The sequence below is a fragment of the Nerophis ophidion genome, linkage group LG28 (genome assembly GCF_033978795.1).
Source record: "Nerophis ophidion isolate RoL-2023_Sa linkage group LG28, RoL_Noph_v1.0, whole genome shotgun sequence".
In the NCBI taxonomy this organism is placed as follows: Eukaryota; Metazoa; Chordata; class Actinopteri; order Syngnathiformes; family Syngnathidae; genus Nerophis; species Nerophis ophidion.
Window position 1 is genome coordinate 21,957,811 of NC_084638.1, and position 20,545 is coordinate 21,978,355.

Consider the following 20,545-nt stretch of genomic DNA (forward strand, 5'->3'; position numbering starts at 1 on the left):
GAAGAATGCTGGTATGAGCTTTTAAACATAACCCGTTAACTGCTGCCAATCAAATGGTGAATAGGATACTCTACAGCAGGAGTGTCAAACTCAAATACAGAGTGGGCCAAAATTTAAAACTGAACTAAGCCGCGGGCCAAGGTTGAATAAATTAACCTTTTAATAGGGACCCAAACAAGTTTTGCAATGAATATTGAACAAGCAAGGCTTAAATAGGGCAGCATGGTGGGACAGGGGTCCGTGCATCTGCCTCACAATACGAAGGTCCTGAGTAATCCTGGGTTCAATTCCGGGCTCGGGATCTTTCTGTGTGGAGTTTGAATGTTCTCCCCGTGACTGCGTGGGTTCCCTCCGGATACTCGGGCTTCCTCCCATGGAACAGGCAGAGCTTATATAACGTAATAGTGCAAAATCAACTTTCAAAAAACGAAAAAACATCAGTGGTATGTTAAAAAAAATTTAACTAAAAAAATTAATGCCTCTTTTCTATTTGCAGCCTTCTGAGGTAAATACCAACATTAACTTTTTCGACAGGCTAATAAATTCAAAAATAAAATAAAAATGAGGTGGGCGGGGTTTGGTGGTAGCGGGGGGGTGTATGTTGTAGAGTTTGTGCTGCAAAGGGTTCTGGGTATTTGTTCTGTTGTGTTTATGTTGTGTTACGGTGCGGGTGTTCTCCCGAAATGTGTTTTGTCATTCTTGTTTGGTGTGGGTTCACAGTGTGGCACATATTTGTAACAATGTTAAAGTTGTTTATACGGCCAACCTCAGTGTGACCTGAAGGGCTGTTGACCAAGTATGTGTGTGTGAAAGCCGCATGTTTATATGGAGGAATAGAGGACGTGATGGCATGTTGTACAGGAGGCTAAAGGCATTGCCTTTAAGGCACGCTACCAATATTGTTGTCCGGGTGGAAATCGGGAAAATGGTTGCCCAGGGAGATTTTCGAAAAGGGCACTAAACTTCGGGAGTCTCCCGGGAAAATCGTGAGGGTTGGCAAGTATGAGTATTAGCGGTGAATGTGGTGTTACCAGCGGGCCAGCTCTAATGTTAATTTGATATTGCCTCTACAGGGTTCATATGTTTATAGAGCTGACTGTGATGAAGTCAGTGCCTCACCAGCCATGAACCTCACCGCAGGTCACTGGCACGCACGCACGCAAACAAACCCACACACCTGGAATTATTTCTCACAAGTATGTATAAATGGATTCAACCTGTGTGTGTGAGCTTTTCACGTCTGTGTGAGAGAAAACTATTTCAGTAGTAGGTGTGCAAGGATTTCAGTTGTTTGTGTGAGAGCATTTCACTAGTGTGTATAAGAGAGGTTGCATTCCGGTTCTAGCCATCAATAATGCCCGCTCCTTTTCAGACAAGTTTTTATTTTATTTTTTAAAGCAAAGTTGTTTGTAAACAAAATGTCTGCCTTAATGCCGACAAGCAGCTTAACCGAGGCAGGAACTCTACTTCATAATTAAACGGCTTCAGCGGAGAATATAAGAACACTTTCAATGCAAAAACGGTTGTGCTGCAGCCGTTGGTTGCACCTGCATTCCTTGACACCTGAGCGGCCACTTTCTCCTCCCGACAGCCAAGCAGCCTGGAGCACACGTTCCGTTGCGAGTGTGCGCCTCAGCGTTATCAAGTGCAACGTTTCAGCTCATGGACATTGGGGCAAGAGGAGGGAAAGGTAATTAAACATTATTCATTTCTAATTTATTGTTTAATTCAACAAAATGTAAGGCAACATGGCATTGTAGTGAGCTAAGCAGTTAGCCTTGTGTGCCTCCACTACAAACAAGTTAGCAACTAGTGTTTCCGCGGGTCCTAAGAGTCTGACATCTATTACAAACTTGCCGTTTGTCTCGGAGGAAGCAGAAAAAGTACACTTTCAAATCAATAATGTTTGCAGTGTTGTTGCTATGGTAACATGTCGAAATGTAAGTTACGTCGTGGTAGGTCAGTAGCTAATCAAATACTAATAATAATAGATTACATTTATTTAGCGCTTTTCTATCGACTAGATAAGAGGTCCCCAAACTACAACCCGCCAGCGTCCAACATCCGGCCCGCGGGAATTTTTTATTTTTTTATTATATTAAATCTGTCTTTTCTAATCCATTTTTTTGGTGTCCCCTCGCCGCTCAGGCAAACCCTATTGTCTAAAAATGCATTTTCCCATATGACTTATATTGTCTTAGCTGTTTTCATGTGATTTGATTGTTACATTCTTATTTCAGAGTCACCACACAGCTGCGTGACCATTTCAACAAGGACAGAATAAACAACCTCTAGGTCAGAGGTGTCAAACTCAAATACAGAGTGGGCCAAAATTTAAAACTGAACAAAGCCGCGGGCCGAGGTTGAACAAATTAACCTTTTAATAAGGACCCAAACAAGTTTTTCATTGAATATCGAACAAGCAAGGCTTATATAACTTTATAGTGACATGCAAAATTGAGTTTCAAATAATAATAACAATAATAATTAAAAAATATCAATGGCATATTAAATCAAATTAAAAAAAAAATTGAATGCCTTTTTTGTATTTGCAGCCTTCTGAGGTAAGTATTAACAGAGGCTAATAAATTTGAAAATAAAATAACAACGAATAAATCAACCATTCAGGCCTTTTTACTGCTCAGTTAATGTCGGGGCTCAGGTGTGCGGGGCTAGGGGGTGGGGTTTGTTGGTAGCGGGGAGGGGGTGTATATTGTAGCGGTCCGGAAGAGTTAGTCCTGCAAGGGGTTCTGGGTATTTGTTCTGTTGTGTTTATGTTGTGTTACAGTGTGGATGTTCTCCCGAAATGTGTTGGTCATTCTTGTTTGGTGTGGGTTCACAGTGTGGCGCATATTTGTAACAATGTTAAAGTTGTTTATATGGTCACCCTCAGTCTGACCTGTATGCTGTTGATTAAGTATGCCTTGCATTTACTTACATGTGTGTAGAAGCCACATATATCACGTGACTGGGCTGGCACGCTGTTTGTGAGGAGGAAAAACAGACTTGACGACAGGTTGTAGGGGACGCTAAAGGCAGTGCCTTTAAGGCACACCCCCAATATTGTTGTCCGGGTGGAATTCGGGAGAATGGTTGCACCGGGAGATTTTCGGGAGGGAAACTGAAATTCGAGAGTCTCGCGGGAAATCGGTGAATGCGGTGTTACAGCGGCACCGCTGTATAACACCGGCGGGCCAGCTCTAATGTTAATTTGATATTGCCTCAAGGGCCAAATTAATTTCATTTGGCCCGCGGGCCAGAGTTTGACACCTATGCTTTGGATTCATGGAAGTTGGCTTCCAAACAACTTCTCCCCACACAAATATATTGTTTGGATTATTCAATATATTTCACTTAGAAACATACTAAATATCCTTTTTCTATGCTCAAAAAAGACTACTTAAGTTGTATTATTAATATACTTTTAAAATGTTCTTGTAGTCAGACAATCTTTTCCGTATACTGGAGGGAATCTTTACCTACCCGTTTGGAGTGTCATCTGCAGTCTTCTTCAGAAGGAACACCTGACTGCTGAGATGTGTTGCCCATCAGCTCTTCTTATAGGCCTGGCCAACCAGGCAGACTACTTGATGGTCAATGGGGGAGGAGCTAATGGGCAACACGTCAAAGTGGTCGGGTGACCCATCTGAAGAAGACTGCAAATGACAGTCCATCCATCCATTTCTACCTCTTGTCCCTTTCGAGGTCGCGGGGGGTGCTGAAGCCTATCCAATATCAGGTAAAACATTCCATTTAATATCCTGAAAATATTGTCTACAAGAACATTTAAAAAGAAAACTAATATATCCTCTTTTTCAATTTTTTTGACAGAAATGGACTTTCATTTAAACATAATAATTTGTTGAAAAATATATTATTGACATGAATCCTATTGATTATAAAAGATTGATAAATGGCATTTCAGTCCAGCATCTTCAGCTCTTAAAGTCTTCTCTACGGGATGGACGGACAGAGTAAGTTTCTCCAAGCTTAATGATTGCTAAAATAAATGTATTAGTTAGTATATGTAACAAGTAACACAATTAATTCTAATAGAACTTGTCCACCAAAAAGGGTTGTGTCCCAGAAAAACTTCTTACCTCATATTAATTTTGAAAAAAATTGGACTAAACATTTCTTATCCCAAATAAAATTACAATCATGTCACAAATGTTTCCTTTTAAATCCCTTCTGTCTAAATTCATCCAGAATGTTTCTTTAGAATGCTCTATTTTGTCACATTGAAAAAGAGTCAATTAACCTTGAATGTCCAATCTCACAATTATTCTGGACTGAGCTTGCTGTTGTACTGTTTAGTACTTACAATATACTATTTGAGTTCAAAGAAAGGGGTTCTGTACTTACAGGGTAAATGTCATAAAAACTTGAGTATACTGTCAAACTGCTGTCTACTAGTAGTATTACATATTCCATCCATCTATTTTCTACCGCTTGTCCCGTTCGGGGTCATATTCATAAATCCAATGTTATGTCACGCAAACCAAATAGTTTTTCATTTTATTATCTATCCATCCATTTCCTACCGCTTATCCCTCCTAGAGACATTATAAAAACTTTACATCAGAGAAAAAAACAACATGTAATGTTTAATGTTATGCGTTTATTATATTTGTGTTTTATACTTTTAATTGTTATTCCTTATGTTCTTGTTAGTGATGTTTAAATATATTGTTTAATGATTGAAAATGATGACGAAAATAATTTGTAAACACTTAATTTGAAAATGTTTAATATAATTTATCTTTGTTATGGAAATAGATTTAAAGAAAAATGCACCATTCTAGTCATTGCTGTTAGATGGCCTTTTGTTTTCCTCCAAACAGTAGATATCCTTTTTGCCAAGTTTGCAGCACACTACTCCACTGCGTCACTCTCGGAACTTGAACTTTTTACGACAAAGTCTACTACGTCATATTCTGTGTTATTTTAATGTTTTGTATAAAACTATAGCTTACCCAGGACTAAAAGGGAACAATAATATAAAAATTAACAGAATGTACATTTAAAAAAGGGAGTATTATCGCCACATTTTCAACCCTTTTTTACTTTTCTGTTATCGCAATAAATGACGCACGGGGGCGCCACTGACTCGTCACATACTTCAGTTTAAAAAATCCATCCATCCATCCATTTTCTACTGCTTTTTCCTTTTGGGGTGGCGGTGGGTTGCGTTTTAAAAAATGTTGATTATTTTTTTAAACAACGCATTTGAACAAAAATCAATATCTGTTCTGTAACAAAAGCTGGACTTTTAAATGATCAGTACTGTGAATCGATGTCCATTCATCCATTATCTACCGCTTATTTCCTTTTGAGGTGGCGGGGGGCGCTGGCGCCTATCTCAGCTACAATTGGGCGGAAGACGGGGTACACCCTGGACAAGTCGCCACCTCATCGCAGGGCCAAAACAGATAGACAGACAACATTCACACTCACATTCTCACAATAGGGCCAATTTAGTGTTGCCAATCAACCTATCCCCAGGTGCATGTCTTTGGAAGCCGGAGTACCCGGAGGGAACCCACGCATTCACGGGGAGAACATGCAAACTCCACACAGAAATATCCCGAGCCTGGGATTGAACCCAAGACTGCAGGACCTTCCTATTGTGAGGCAGACTCACTAACCCCTCTCCCACCGTGAAGCCGTGAATCGGCGTGTTTCATGTAGTAGTAAAAAATATTTATTTGCTATTTAAGGCTGATGTACCGTTTCAAAATAAATACTGTATTCTTAAGTAACATTTGTTTTGTATGTAATTTTTTATATGTTGTTTTTCAAATAATGATTACAAAAGCAAAAACCATGATAACTGCGATGAGGTGGCCACTTGTCCAGGGTGTACCCCGCCCTTCCGCCCGATTGTAGCTGAGATAGGCACTAGCGCCCCCCCCACGACCCCAAAAGGGAATAAGCGGTAGAAAATGGATGGATGGAAAAACCACAATAACTGGTATGACAGGCACGATTATAATTGAGTAAAATAATTTGATCGAAGTGACATTGGTTTCATGCACGCATGAACGGATCGTGTATTCCGGTAACGATGGAATATGGTGACAAGAACTTCTTGCTCCATCCACAACATATGTGTCGGAATAATTGTACATAAGATATCATACAAATTGTTTTCCCATGAGTTCAGGTTGCCCTGCAAGAAGACAAACGCTGTCTTTGATCTTATCAGGCAAAAAGCCTGTCGCTTGTAAACCTCCACTGTGTGCGATGGGATGCGACGTGGAGGTGTCGGTTTCTTTGATCTATTGGACAGCCACAGGAAGGACCCGAAATCTACAAGCAGAGAGGGGGCAAACCTGACACCGCTCCAAGCACCTTTTTGTTTGAAATGGTTATGCCCCAATGCAGCAGCTGTTTATGGCCCCTCCCCTTAGAAGCAGCTGCAGCTATGTAATCAGGAAATGGCCAAATAAATGAGGCAGGGCGACACTGTACGAGGGTGCATGACGACTTGCCCTCCTCATGAGCTAAATTAGAATTACAAAGTATATTCCTACCTTGATCTCCAGTAAATGTCATAAACCCCAAGTACTTTTTAAAGTTTTAAATTCTCTCATCCACCCCCGCGATGCGTCACCTGTTGTCCCCTCACCTGTCCTCTTTGAACGTTTTTAAACTTCTTCATTGACAAAATCTCTGCACTCAAACCATCTGACACCTCTGCTCCTCCTCTTCCTCCCCCTCCCCCGCTTCCCCAGCTTGCTGTTATCGAACAGTTTTAGCCGATCTCTCTCAACTCCCTCTCGGACGCAGTCAAACACGTGCGGCCAACGTATTGCCCATCAGCTAGCCTTCCCTCCCGCCTTCTCAAAGAAGTCTTTGATTCTGTTGGCCCAACTATTTTATGGTTGATTAACACCAGCCTCGGCTGCTTTTAAGTATGCTGTGGTGCAGCCTTTAATTAAAAAGAAAAATCTTGACCCCTCTGTTCTTTCTAACTTCAGACCCATATCTCAGTTACCCTTTATGTCCAAAATCATTGAGACAGTAGTGTATGTTCAGTTACAATCTTTTGTAGTTTTAAATAACATCCACGAGAAATTCCAAACTGGTTTCAAAACATCTCACAGCACTGAAACGGCACTCCTGAGAGTGCAAAATTATCTGCTTCTGGCCGCTGACTCTGGTAGTCCTGTCATCCTGATGCTCCTGGACCTCACAGCTGCCTTCGACACGGTGGATCACAGGATCCTACTGTCACGACTGAAGCAGTACGTGGGCATCTCAGGTGTAGCCCTAAGCTGGTTTCAGTCCTACCTAACTGACCGGAGTTTCTCTGTGCAGCTAGGAGACTTTCTTTCCTCGGTGGCCCCTCTTACCTGTGGTGTTCCTCCCAATCCTAGGTCCCATATTCTTCCTACAGTACATACTTCCTTTAGGTGAAATCTTAGTCAAGCACAATGTCTCATTCCGTTGTTATGCCGATGATATTTAGATCTACTTACCTCTTAAGGCCACAGGACAGGTCGCACTTCAGCAACTGCTTGACTGTTTGACGGACATTAAAGTATGGATGGGTGCTAACTTCCTCAACCTTAACGAGAGCAAGACCAAGATCACCATCTTCGGCGAAACATCTCTAGTCTCGTTTGTCAGTGCTCTAGGTCCTCTGGGTGTAAACATTCGGTCCTCCGTGAGAAATCTCAGAGTGATCTTCGATAGTGCCTTCAAATTCACCAAACAGGTCAGCTCAGTGGTTAGTACCAGCTTTTACCATCTCAGAACCCTAGCAAAGACCAAGGCCTATCTCTCCCAGAGTGACCTGGAGACTGCTAGCCACGCCTTCATCACACACCGGCTAGACTACAACAATTCACTGTAAGTTGGTATTGATCACTCCGCCGTTTGCAGCTTGTACAAAAGTCAGCTGCCCGTCTCCTCACCGGCACCAAAAAACGCGAGCACATCACCCCAGTCCTGGCCTCACTCCACTGGCTCCCTGTCCGTTACCGCATTGATTTTAATTGTTTTTAAATCCCTAAATGGTCTGGCCCCACAATACCTGACCGAGCTTCTGCATCATCATACCTTGTCTTGAGCCCCAAGGTCAGCTGACCAACTGCTGTTGGCGGTCCCTAGATCCAGGCCAAAGACCAGAGGGGACAGAGCCTTTTCCGTTGCTGCCCCTAAGCTCTGGAACAGCCCACATTAGGTCAGCCCAGAGCCTGGGAGATTTCAAAACCCTTCTTAAGACCTATCTCTTCTCGCTGACCTTTGACCTGAGCTGAGTCTGCCCACTAGGCCACCATTTCTAGTCCTACACCCACACCCCTTTGCTTTAGTTTAATTTTTTCAATTTGTCACACTTTTTATTACTATGATTTTTATATAGCACATTTTTGACTTTTTGTTCGACCCCTTTTACCGTATTGCTTTTTGCACTATTTTGTTCAGCTCATTCTTTGTTTATGTTCTTTTTTTATTTTCTGTTTCTGTTGCTCTATGCTTTTTTTTCACCTGTAAAGCACTTTGGTTCAACTTAAAAGTTGTTGTCAACGTGCTATATAAATAAAATTGACTTGACTTGACTTAATTGAATCCTGTCTCTGTTTAATTTCTTGCTTCTTGTCTTTGTTTAATAGATAGTTCGGTGTTTGAACCTGACATCTTCTTGGTCCTTCAAGCCGTATTCCCACACATCTGACGATTCCAGCAGGAGGGGTGAAAAAAGACAAAACGTGGCCTCAGCAACCATCTCCCCATTGAGGAGATGGTTTTGTTCTATCCGGCTGGGATCTGAGGATTGACGGGAAAACGAGGACAAGAGGGAAGAAAGCAGAGTTCAGTGATTACGATTTGAATTACAAAGGAAAAAGCGTGTGCCTGAGGGTTACAACGCATAGACAAATCCTGTAAATCTTAGGATCTAACAGGTGAAAAGGCAAATAATCTGAAGGATGGCGGAGTCCGCAAAAACTTAAAATTCCGTAAAATTAGCCGTGACAACTGTCACAATGCAATTTAAATGCGGTACGGAGAAACCCAAGGATGCAGACGGAAGGGGAGTAAAACAGTTCTTTACTTAATGAAAGAGTAGTCACTACAAAACTCAGGAGGAGATAACAAAAAGTGACGGTGCAAAAAAAGAGAGAAAAAAATGAGCACCGTGGAATAAAGAACAAAAGCTAATATGCAAATAGAACTAGACTTGGGTTGGAGTTGCAAGTCGTGCAACCTACCAGACAGCACTAAGCTGGATGGCACTGGGAATAGCCAAGAATGTTCGCATCAAAAACTCTGGAAGTATAGAAGTCTTCGGACATAGAGAGTCGAGGAGTGGAATTGCCAAGTGCCATCCAGCTGTTGAGGTGCTGCTTAGTGTCGTGTAGATTGAACACAGCTGTGCAGATCTCATAACTCCGCCCACAGGGAAACACAGGAACTCTAGGAGGAAGACAAAAAGTAAGAGCCAGGTCTGCTGCACCAACAAAGGAAAACTGAACAAACAAACCACAAGGTGGCAGCAGGTGGTGACAACAACCTCCAGTAGAAGGGATGTGTACCACAATAAGAAATTAAACCACTATCTTACAACAAAGACAAAAGTAATCCTTATAAGTTCGGCTCTGTAGGGGACGACGGATTTCTCCAAATTCTCAAAATGTGAAAAGGGACCCAAAAAAACCAACAAAAACGCAAACCTGAAATGGTCTATTGCAATCTATTACAACCAAAAGTGAGGATGTGGTAGAGGACAACAACAGTTACACCCTACTGCATGTTCGCACTGCGGCAAAGAAGGACATTTGGCACGACACTGTCCTGGAAAAAAAAAAAAGACAACAATCAAGGTAAAACTCTGGATGACTGTTAAAAGATGATACCAATTAGAGAGAGTAATAAGAAATAAAGAAGGACATATGACATTACATGGTTTTGGATTGTTGTTGACCTTGTTGTATTTTATAAGACTGATTTGCTGTTGGATTTATGTGTTGTTGGAAATGAGAAAAATAGTAGAAATGGATGGTAAATTTGAGCGTAATTTTGAAGAGTTTGGAACGTGTGATGGAGTGTTTTTGTCCCAGAGTGGGGACAGGAAGATAATGGACGAGATAAGAAAGAACATCATTGGACAGATTTTGAGTAGTGTGGACAGAGAGAGAGAGAGAGAGAGAGAGAGAGAGAGAGAGAGAGAGAGAGAGAGAGAGAGAGCAAGTATGAGAGGTTTTGGAGGGAATGTGAAAAGAATGGATTGGAAAACATGGAAAAAGGGACGTTTATAACATGAATGGCTTCCAGGGGAGGAGAATAGACAGAAACATTGTGTTGCAGTGTAAGGAAGAGATGGATCGAGGATATGTTGTAAGGGAAAAAGCAGGTTGAATAAAGCTGAGAAAGTGACAAACGTAGGTGCATGTCGAAAAACATGGTTTTCGTGTTGTCAGCGTATGCCATTGGTGATAGATCACTGCAGACTTTTTTTGTTTGTTTGTTTGTTTGTTTGTTTAAGTGTGTATCTTTCCAGGTACAAATTGTGTAAAAACCCAGAGGTTCAAATAAAAATAGGTGAAATATAAAATGTAGGACGCTGGTAGGTGATAGATTCCAAAAGACCATGGAGGTGAGGTGAGAGAAATGTTTAAAAATAAATGAAGAAATCAATAGGAATAATTATTGCAAAATGGAATGAATTAATGCTTGCGCTAGAGATATTGTAGGAGGTATTGAAATAAGATATGAAGAAAATGTCGACTGAAGATATACATTTATATTTATACAGTATACATATATAAATAGCGCTTTAATAAGGGACCCGATGAGATCTATATATAATTAAAATAATTGAAGAAATAAGAACCTGTATTAATAACTATTTCCAGTACTCCCTCGAGTGTTCCCAAAAAGGGAACACTCCCGGGTGATTCCCTTGTCCTACTGGGAGACTTCAACGCTCACGTTGGCAACAACAGTGAAACCTGGAGAGGCGTGATTGGGAAGAATGGCCGCCCGGATCTGAACCCGAGTGGTGTTTTGTTATTGGACTTTTGTGCTCGTCACAGTTTGTCCATAACAAACACCATGTTCAAACATAAGGGTGTCCATATGTGCACTTGGCACCAGGACACCCTAGGCCGCAATTCCATGATCGACTTTGTAGTTGTGTCATCGGATTTGCGGCCTTATGTTTTGGACACTCGGGTGAAGAGAGGGGCGGAGCTTTCTACCGATCACCACCTGGTGGGGAGTTGGCTGCGATGGTGGGGGAGGATGCCGGACAGACCTGGGAGGCCCAAACGCATTGTGAGGGTCTGCTGGGAACGTCTGGCAGAGTCTCCTGTCAGACAAAGTTTCAATTCCCACCTCCGGAAGAACTTTGAACATGTCACGAGGGAGGTGCTGGACATTGAGTCCGAGTGGACCATGTTCCGCACCTCTATTGTCGAGGCGGCAGATCGGAGCTGTGGCCGCAAGGTAGTTGGTGCCTGTCGGGGCGGCAATCCTAAAACCCCTTGGTGGACATCAGCGGTGAGGGATGCCGTCAAGCTGAAGAAGGAGTCCTATCGGGTCCTTTTGGCTCATAGGACTCCGGAGGCAGTGGACAGGTACCGACAGGCCAAGCGGTGTGCAGCTTCAGCGGTCGCGGAGGCAAAAACTCGGACATGGGAGGAGTTCGGGGAAGCCATGGAAAACGACTTCCGGACGGCTTCGAAGCGATTCTGGACCACCGTCCGCCGCCTCAGGAAGGGGAAGCAGTGCACTATCAACACTGTGTATGGTGCGGATGGTGTTCTGCTGACCTCAACTGCGGATGTTGTGGATAGGTGGAAGGAATACTTCGAAGACCTCCTCAATCCCACCAACACGTCTTCCTATGAGGAAGCAGTGCCTGGGGAATCTATGGTGGACTCTCCTATTTCTGAGGCTGAGGTTGCTGAGGTAGTTAAAAAGCTCCTCGGTGGCAAGGCCCCAGGGGTGGACGAGATCCACCCGGAGTTCCTTAAGGCTCTGGATTTTGTGGGGCTGTCTTGGTTGACAAGACTTTGCAGCATCGCGTGGACATCGCGGGCGGTACCTCTGGATTGGCAGACCGGGGTGGTGGTTCCTCTCTTTAAGAAGGGGGACCGGAGGGTGTGTTCCAACTATCGTGGGATCACACTCTTCAGCCTTCCCGGTAAGGTTTATTCAGGTGTACTGGAGAGGAGGCTACGTCGGATAGTCGAACCTCGGATTCAGGAGGAACAGTGTAGTTTTCGTCCTGGTCGTGGAACTGTGGACCAGCTCTATACTCTCGGCAGGGTTCTTGAGGGTGCATGGGAGTTTGCCCAACCAGCCTACATGTGTTTTGTGGACTTGGAGAAGGCATTCGACCGTGTCCCTCGGGAAGTCCTGTGGGGAGTGCTCAGAGAGTATGGGGTATCGGACTGTCTTATTGTGGCGGTCCACTCCCTGTACGATCAGTGCCAGAGCTTGGTCCGCATTGCCGGCAGTAAGTCGAACACATTTCCAATGAGGGTTGGACTCCGCCAAGGCTGTCCTTTGTCACCGATTCTGTTCATAACTTTTATGGACAGAATTTCTAGGCGCAGTCAAGGCGTTGAGGGGTTCCGGTTTGGTAACCGCAGGATTAGGTGTCTGCTTTTTGCAGATGATGTGGTCCTGATGGCTTCATCTGACCGGGATCTTCAGCTCTCGCTGGATCGGTTCGCAGCCGAGTGTGAAGCGACCGGAATGAGAATCAGCACCTCCAAGTCCGAGTCCATGGTTCTCGCCCGGAAAAGGGTGGAATGCCATCTCCGGGTTGGGGAGGAGACCCTGCCCAAAGTGGAGGAGTTCAAGTACCTAGGAGTCTTGTTCTCGAGTGAGGGAAGAGTGGATCGTGAGATCGACAGGCGGATCGGTGCGGCGTCTTCAGTAATGCGGACGTTGTACCGATCCGTTGTGGTGAAGAAGGAGCTGAGCCGGAAGGCAAAGCTCTCAATTTACCGGTCAATCTACGTTCCCATCCTCACCTATGGTCATGAGCTTTGGGTCATGACCGAAAGGATAAGATCACGGGTACAAGCGGCCGAAATGAGTTTCCTCCGCCGTGTGGCGGGGCTCTCCCTTAGAGATAGGGTGAGAAGCTCTGCCATCCGGGAGGAACTCAAAGTAAAGCCGCTGCTCCTCCACATCGAGAGGAGCCAGATGAGGTGGTTCGGGCATCTGGTCAGGATGCCACCCGAACGCCTCCCTAGGGAGGTGTTTAGGGCACGTCCAACCGGTAGGAGGCCACGGGGAAGACCCAGGACACGTTGGGAAGACTATGTCTCCCGGCTGGCCTGGGAACGCCTCGGGATACCCTGGGAAGAGCTAGACGAAGTGGCTGGGGAGAGGGAAGTCTGGGTTTCCCTGCTTAGGCTGTTGCCCCCGCGACCCGACCTCGGATAAGCGGAAGATGATGGATGGATGGATGGATGGATAGATTAATAACTATAATAAGAGTCAATATGTATAGCATGATAAAGTGATGTAAAATAAGTTACATTTTTATAAGCTAAAGGAAAAAAGAAAAACGCTCTTCAAGTGCTACTCGCCTTTTCTCTTGGAATGTGCACACACGCACACACACAACTTTGTGTGTGTGTATGTGTGTGTGGCGCATTGGGAGCTGGAATGGCTTTGTGAAAATGAATGTATTACATGTACGTTTAAAATTGTTCAACTTTAAAGCGTAGTCTAACATATTTAGGGCTGTTAGATAATATTTTTTTAGACATTTGCAGTACACCATACATCTGGGAGCTGAGCTAAGATAAGATAATGGCAATCACAGCAGCTATCAGTGAGCTATAGACTTTTAATAGTATAATGCAAGTAATAAACGAAGGAGAATAAATGCATGCTTTTATTTTGTAGATTATCACACACAACAGGAAGTCAGAGTGCACAAGTGATAAGTGTGGCATGACAAAATGCTACAATGTAACTGTCAGACACAGATGATAGTTTAAAAAACCCAAGAAAAAAAAAAAAAAAAACAAGACGCAAGAATCAGTAAAATAATGACATTTTAATTATGTGCTAGGTAATTGGCATTATTTCTCAGTCGGTGCACGGACATGAGTATGACTATAACCATTACAATTGTTTGCTTTGAATATTGTTGAATAATAATTGCAAATAAAAACTATAAAGAATTAGAAGAATATCTCTTCTGAGTTGTAAAATTATAGCTTAATTTGCGTTTGGACAGTTTTTTGTTGGTTTAAAATGTTACTTCAAATTACATAAAGTCATACCGTATAACATTTGAATCAGGAATATTGATTTAGCGTTTATTAGGACAATTAATGCTGTGATTTTAAACATCATATGCAAGCTGCAGAACTAGTTTCACTAACAGAATCATGTAAATTAATGAAAGATCAAAAGGTCACAATATACACAGATAGCCAATATGCATTCTCAACAGTGCACACATTTGTGCAACACCGGCAAAATAGAGGAATGGTAACCTCAACAGGAAAACCTGTAACACATGGAGAACTATTAAAAAACCTTATTAAAAGCAGTACCGCTACCAGCTAAAATAGCACACACACCAACAGTACGGACACAGTATCATGAGGAAATGCGTTTGCGGAAAAAACAGCAAAAATAGCAGCAGAAGAAGAAATGCAAGTTTTCAAACTACAAACTAGCGACATGAATAATGATATACTGAAAGAAATGCAATAACATGCTGGTGGTGTACGATTAATAAGAATGTTGGCAGAATAAACTACATCCACTACAACCTACAGAGATTAGGAAATTGAACACAGGCTGGACATGAAGCCGTCGCTGATCAACTCGCTGCCACCTCCCTAATGGCCTTTCAAAACCGTATGGTGCTGGACATGTTAGCGGAAAAAGGAGGTGTGTGCGCAATATTTGGTGAACAGTGTTGGACGTTCATACCAAACAACACTGACGCAGAAGGTAGCCTGACCCAAGCGCTGTAAGGCATGCGAACCCTCAACGGTAAAATGAAAGAGCACTCTGGCATAGCTAGATCTATGTGGGATAAGTGGTTGGACGTGTTCGGAAAATACAAGTCATTGGTATCATCAATTCTAGTATTTATGGCTGTGTTTTCAGCAATACTGACGTTGTGTGGATGTTTTATGCCCTATCTGCATTCTCTGCTTAACCGTCTGATAGCCACAGCGATTAGCCCAGCAGATGATAGAACTGTTCAGATGCACCTCCTGGCGGACGACAAGGAAGATTAATCTGATGACGAGGATACTTACCTGGATGGTGTTCCTGATCGGTTTCCAGACCCTAGTGACTATGAGGGGGTAAAAAATGGCGTTGAACTCTGAGTGTAAACATAACTTGGCCCTCGGGAAATGAACCATTAACTGAAAATCGCAAGAAGAAGTTATTGGGGATAAGGAGATTCTGGGGAAGTTATGTGATAAACAGGAGATAAATGTAAGAACAACTGTATATACCGTATTTCCTTCAATTGCCGCCGGGGCGCTATTTAATTTAAAACCTCTTCTCAGTCCTGCGCTTACCAAAAGCATGCGGTAAAAGTAAGCATGCGCTAATTATTTTAAAACCTCTTCTCACTCCGGCACCTACCAAAGGCATGCAGTAAAAATTTGACTGTGATGTAAGCTTGGACGTTATATCCTACTGAATAGCTCTTAATCTTCTTCCCTTTATGCGATTTCAAATTACAGGTATTGAAATCAGCCTACTCCATTTTGAAAATGATGACAGGGGGAGTGTCACTCATGACGTCACGAGTTTGACCAAGCAGTAATACTAAGCATGCGCTAATTATTTTGCGAAGCGAGTTTGACCCGACAGTAATTCAAGGCAGGCGCATACTATATGCCTTGTGGCAATTCAAGGAAATACGGTAAGTTATCACGTAACTTGTTTTCCGATGAGTTCAGGTTGCCCTGCGAGAAGATAAATGCTGTCTTTGATCTTATCGAGCAAAAGGCCTACCGCTTGTAAACTTCCACTGTGTGCGATGGGATACAATGTGGGGGTGTCGGTTTCTTTGATCTATTGGACAGCCACAGGAAGGACCCAAAATCTACAAGCAGAGAGGGGGCAAACCTGACACCGCTTCAAGCACCTTTTTGCTTAAACTGTTTATGACCCAATACGGCAGCTGTTTCTGGTTCCTTCTCTTAGAAGCAGCTGCAGCTATGTAATCAGGAAATGACCAAATAAATGAGGAGGTGTTGAGCGCCCTCCTCCGAGAGTCGGGGCAACACCGTACGAGGGTGCAGGTTGACGCGCTCTCCTCATGAGCTAAATTGAATCCTGTCTCTGTATAATTCCTTGATTCTTGTCTTTGTTTAATAGATAGTTCGGTGTTTGAACTTGACAGTATGTTTGTATGATATTCTTAATTTTTCAAATTCAAGCTTTATTTTTTGAAGTGAGAGGCAATGAAGAGGATGTTTCTGTTGTTTTACTATTGTTCCACTGCATTGAGAAGCTGCAAAAAAAAGACTCTGATAACTTCCTTTAGGAGAGGTTTTATCGAGAGGTTTTATCGAGAGCTTAATGAGCACCCTCAAACTGTATCTGCATTTCTTGGTGTGTGTGATGATGCGGATGTCGGGAACATTCTAGGATCATTGTATAGATGTTTTCGCAATGTGCTGCATGAACATGAGGCCAGATAGAGAGCCACTGAAGTGACTCCAAATTTGGCACCTCCAACAACCTTGACTGGCCACCCAGGGTGGCCCAGAACCAGTATACAGTATATACAGAGCCAGTATAGCCACTGAACACACTTCTCACTGTGTGCCCATCACTATATCATGACAAATAATTGCATCATGCTTTGGAATTAGTCTAAGAACATGATCCAGAGGTTGTTTATTCCGTCCTTTTTGAAATGGTCATGCAGCTGTGTGGTGACACTGAAATAAGAATGTAACAATCAGATCACATGAAAACAGCTAAGACAATATAAGTCATACGGGAAAATGCATTTTTAGACAATATGATTTGCCTGAGCGGTCAGGGGACACCAAAAAATGGATTTGAAAAGAAAGATTTAAAATAAAAATAAACAAAAAGAAATTCCCGCTGGCCGGATTTTGGACACAGGCGGGCCGTAACTGGTCCGTGGGCCGTAGTTTGGGGACCCCTTATCTAGTCTATAGCAAAGCGCCAAATAAATCTAATCCATTATTATTAGTATTTGATTAGCTACTGACGTACCAAGACGTGACTCACATTTCGACATGTTACCATAGCAACAACACTGCAAACATTACTAGCTGATTTGACAGTGTACTTTTTCCGCTTCCTCCGAAATGCCAAGTTTGCCATAGAGGTCAGACTCTTAGGACCCGCGGAAACACAAGTTAACTTGTTTTGTAGTGGAGGCACACAAGGCTAACTACTTAGCTCACTACAATTCCATGTTGTGTTACATTTTGTGGGATTAAACAATAATTCAGAAATAAATGAAGTCTAATGACCTTTTTCTCCTTTTGCCCCGATGTCCATGAGCGCTTGATAATGCTTGGCTGTCCGGAGGAGAAAATAGCCGCTCAGGTGTCATGGAATGCAGGTGCAATCGACGGCTGCAGCCGACCGTTGTTGCATTGAAAATGTTCTTATATTCTCCGCTGAAGCCGTCTAATTATGAAGTAGAGCTCCTGCCTTGGTTAAGCTACTCGTCAGCAGTTAGGCAGACATTGAGTGTGTATAAGAGTGTTTCAGTAGTGTGTGAGTGAGAAAAATATTTCAGTTGTTTATGTGAGAGCATTTAAGTCCAAGTTAAAGTTAAAGTACCAATGATTGTCACACACACACTAGGTGGGGTGAAATTTGTCCTCTGCCATTTGGCCCATCCACTTGATCACAACCTGGGAGGTGAGGGGAGCAGTGGGCAGTTGTTTATGTGGGAGCATTTCAGTAGTGTGGATAAGAGTGTTTCAGTAGTGTGTATAAGAGTGTTTCAGTAGTGTGTGTGAGAGAAAAACATTTCAATTGTTTATGTGAGAGCATTTCAGGAGTGTATATAATAATGTCCCTAACGGCCCCTCATAGCACCGACCCCCGCCTGACAAGCATCCCCGAGCGTACCACCAGAAATATATATATATATATATATATATATATATATATTGTTTGTACCTTAAAAACCATTGATTTTTGATACATGCCGCCATTTCAGAAGTATGCTAACGTCTCTTATATCAGCATGATAATATAATACAAGTGTTTTAGCTAATTTGTGTGTGTACACCTTAATGATAGGGCATTTTAATACTTGGCACTATTTTAGAGGGATGGTAACGTATCCTGTGTCATCATGCTAATGTTAAGATGCTGATGTTTTATGCTAGCTTTTTAACTAATTTTGTATGTTTGAACCTAAAATTCATGATTTTTGATACATTTTCTAGTAGTCCCTGGTTTTACACTGCAAAAACTTATGTTCCAAACAGAGCTCTGATTGGTTTACAGAGTATGTTTGATACCATTGCTAGACACACTATGCACACCAGGCCTTTTGTCAACCAGACATCTGGAGTATCATTATGCAACTGTTCCCACTCCCACATTTTTGCAATATACTGTTATGCAAGGGAGCCATCTGCTGTCCAACCAGTGATACTGACTCATCATGACTTCTAACTAATATCCCATCTCGCTTATGAGACAGTGGATCATCATTTTGCTAATCTGCTAGATACCGGTGGGAGTAGGACACCAGGGGACCAGGAAGTGGGCTTTTATCAACACGAAAGCGCAAGAGAGGAATGAGCCTACACTGCCTACTTTTATTGAGTGGTAGCCTCAAGTGGCGATAGCCTTACAAGAGCCTAGTAAAAAAAGAAACAAAAACCGAGGCACTTCTGTCCATTTAGTTGAGACGAGTGATTCCATCCTGCTTGGACTTAAACTGGAGGTTTAACTTGAGGTCCTGTTAGATGATCATTTCTAAAAACCACTAGTTTCAGTTTAACCGCGACTCAATCGGTCAAAGTCCCGAGGAGGAGTTCGTTAAAGTGCGACGCCTGTTTTTAGCAGACAAATGGCTGACGTAAACCAAGATGGCCAACTTCGAGTTTTTTTTTAGGTATGGGTTCTTGAGACTTTTACGTGAGTCCCATCATGATAGACGTCTCCAGCAATTTTTGTGGTGCTCCGTGAAACTGGTGAGAGGGGATAGTTTTATTTTTATTTTAAAGGGTGCACTAGAGAGGCAATTTAAAAATCATAAATCATAAAAGTGTTTGCCAAGCCTGAAGCCCTTGCAAAAATTTGGGGAGTTTTTGTGCATGTTAAATGCCTCAAAAAGGCGTCTAAACCGGGAGAAGGAGAATAATAACAGTAGAAGTTTGTTAAAGTACAACTCTGTTTGGGGCCGACGAAAACCAAGATGGTCGACTTCCTGTTTGTTTTCAAATTGTGGGTTCTTGAGATTTTTATGCGTGTTCTGTCACAATAGACGTCTCCACTGATTTTCGTGACGATATGTGAGTTTCTTCTCATTTGCAACGGAGCACTAGAGAGTCAGTTTGCAAGAATTGGTGAGTTTTGGTGCATTCAAGGGCCTCAAAAACCATATGGATGTGTGACAAAAACGGAGAAAACTGAATTATGGAGCAGTTACCATAAGGCCCTAACTCTATTGTCAGGTTCTTTCAGCTGTTCAGCCATTATTCCAAAGTTGTTCAATTGTTCTTTCTTTTGTGCAGATTGTGGTCGGGGAGGCCATCGTATTCTGCTACCTTTCCAGGAGGTCATCTACCATGCAGATTGAGACCAACATCCACGCAGCCGGCTGCCATTTTAACTCCTACATTCGCAGGGCTGTTCGCTTCATAGGTGAGAATCAGTTTGGTGGCAAGGGCCAATAGAATTGGGACATTTTATTTCAATATTCACATAGAGGAGAAGCTGACAATTTAATGTCAGTTTAACCACACAGTTTAATGTGGCTCAACTAACATCGTCCACCACATCATTAAATGTGGTCTGTCACACCATTTAATGTGGTCCGTCACACCATTTAACATGGTCTGCCACACCATTTAATGTGGTCTGTCACACCATTTAATGTGGTCCGTCACACCATTTAACATGGTCTGCCACACCATTTAATGTGGTCTGCCACACCATTTAATGTGTTTCATTTAACATGGTCCACCACATCATGGAATGTGGTCTGTCACACCATGAATGTGGTCTGTCATACCATTTAACGTGGTCTGTCGCACCATTTAATGTGGTCTGCCACAACATTTAATGTGATTCATTTAATGTGGTCCGCCACATTATTTAATGTGTTCTGTCACATCATTTAATGTGGTCTGCCACATTATTTAATGTGTTCTGTCACATTATTTAATGTGGTCTGCCGCTCCATTTAACGTGGTCTGCCACACCATTTAAAGTGGTTCATTTAACATGATCCACCACATCATTGAATGTGGTCTGTCACACCATTTAATGTGGTCTGTCACAAGATTTAATATGGTCTGCCACACCATTTAACGTAGTCCGCCAAATCATTTAATGTGTTCTGTCACACAATTGA

General features: G+C 42.7%; 1 protein-coding gene across 1 annotated transcript in view; it reads left to right on the top strand.

The window, feature by feature from the left end:
* LOC133544965 (phospholipid phosphatase-related protein type 4-like) overlaps positions 1–20,545 on the top strand; it is a 91,434-nt gene that overhangs the window by 21,431 nt on the left and 49,458 nt on the right. Inside the window, exon 3 of the mRNA XM_061890223.1 lies at positions 19,704–19,833. Coding sequence (XP_061746207.1) covers positions 19,704–19,833 — 130 coding nt within the window. The remainder of the gene's footprint in view (positions 1–19,703; positions 19,834–20,545) is intronic.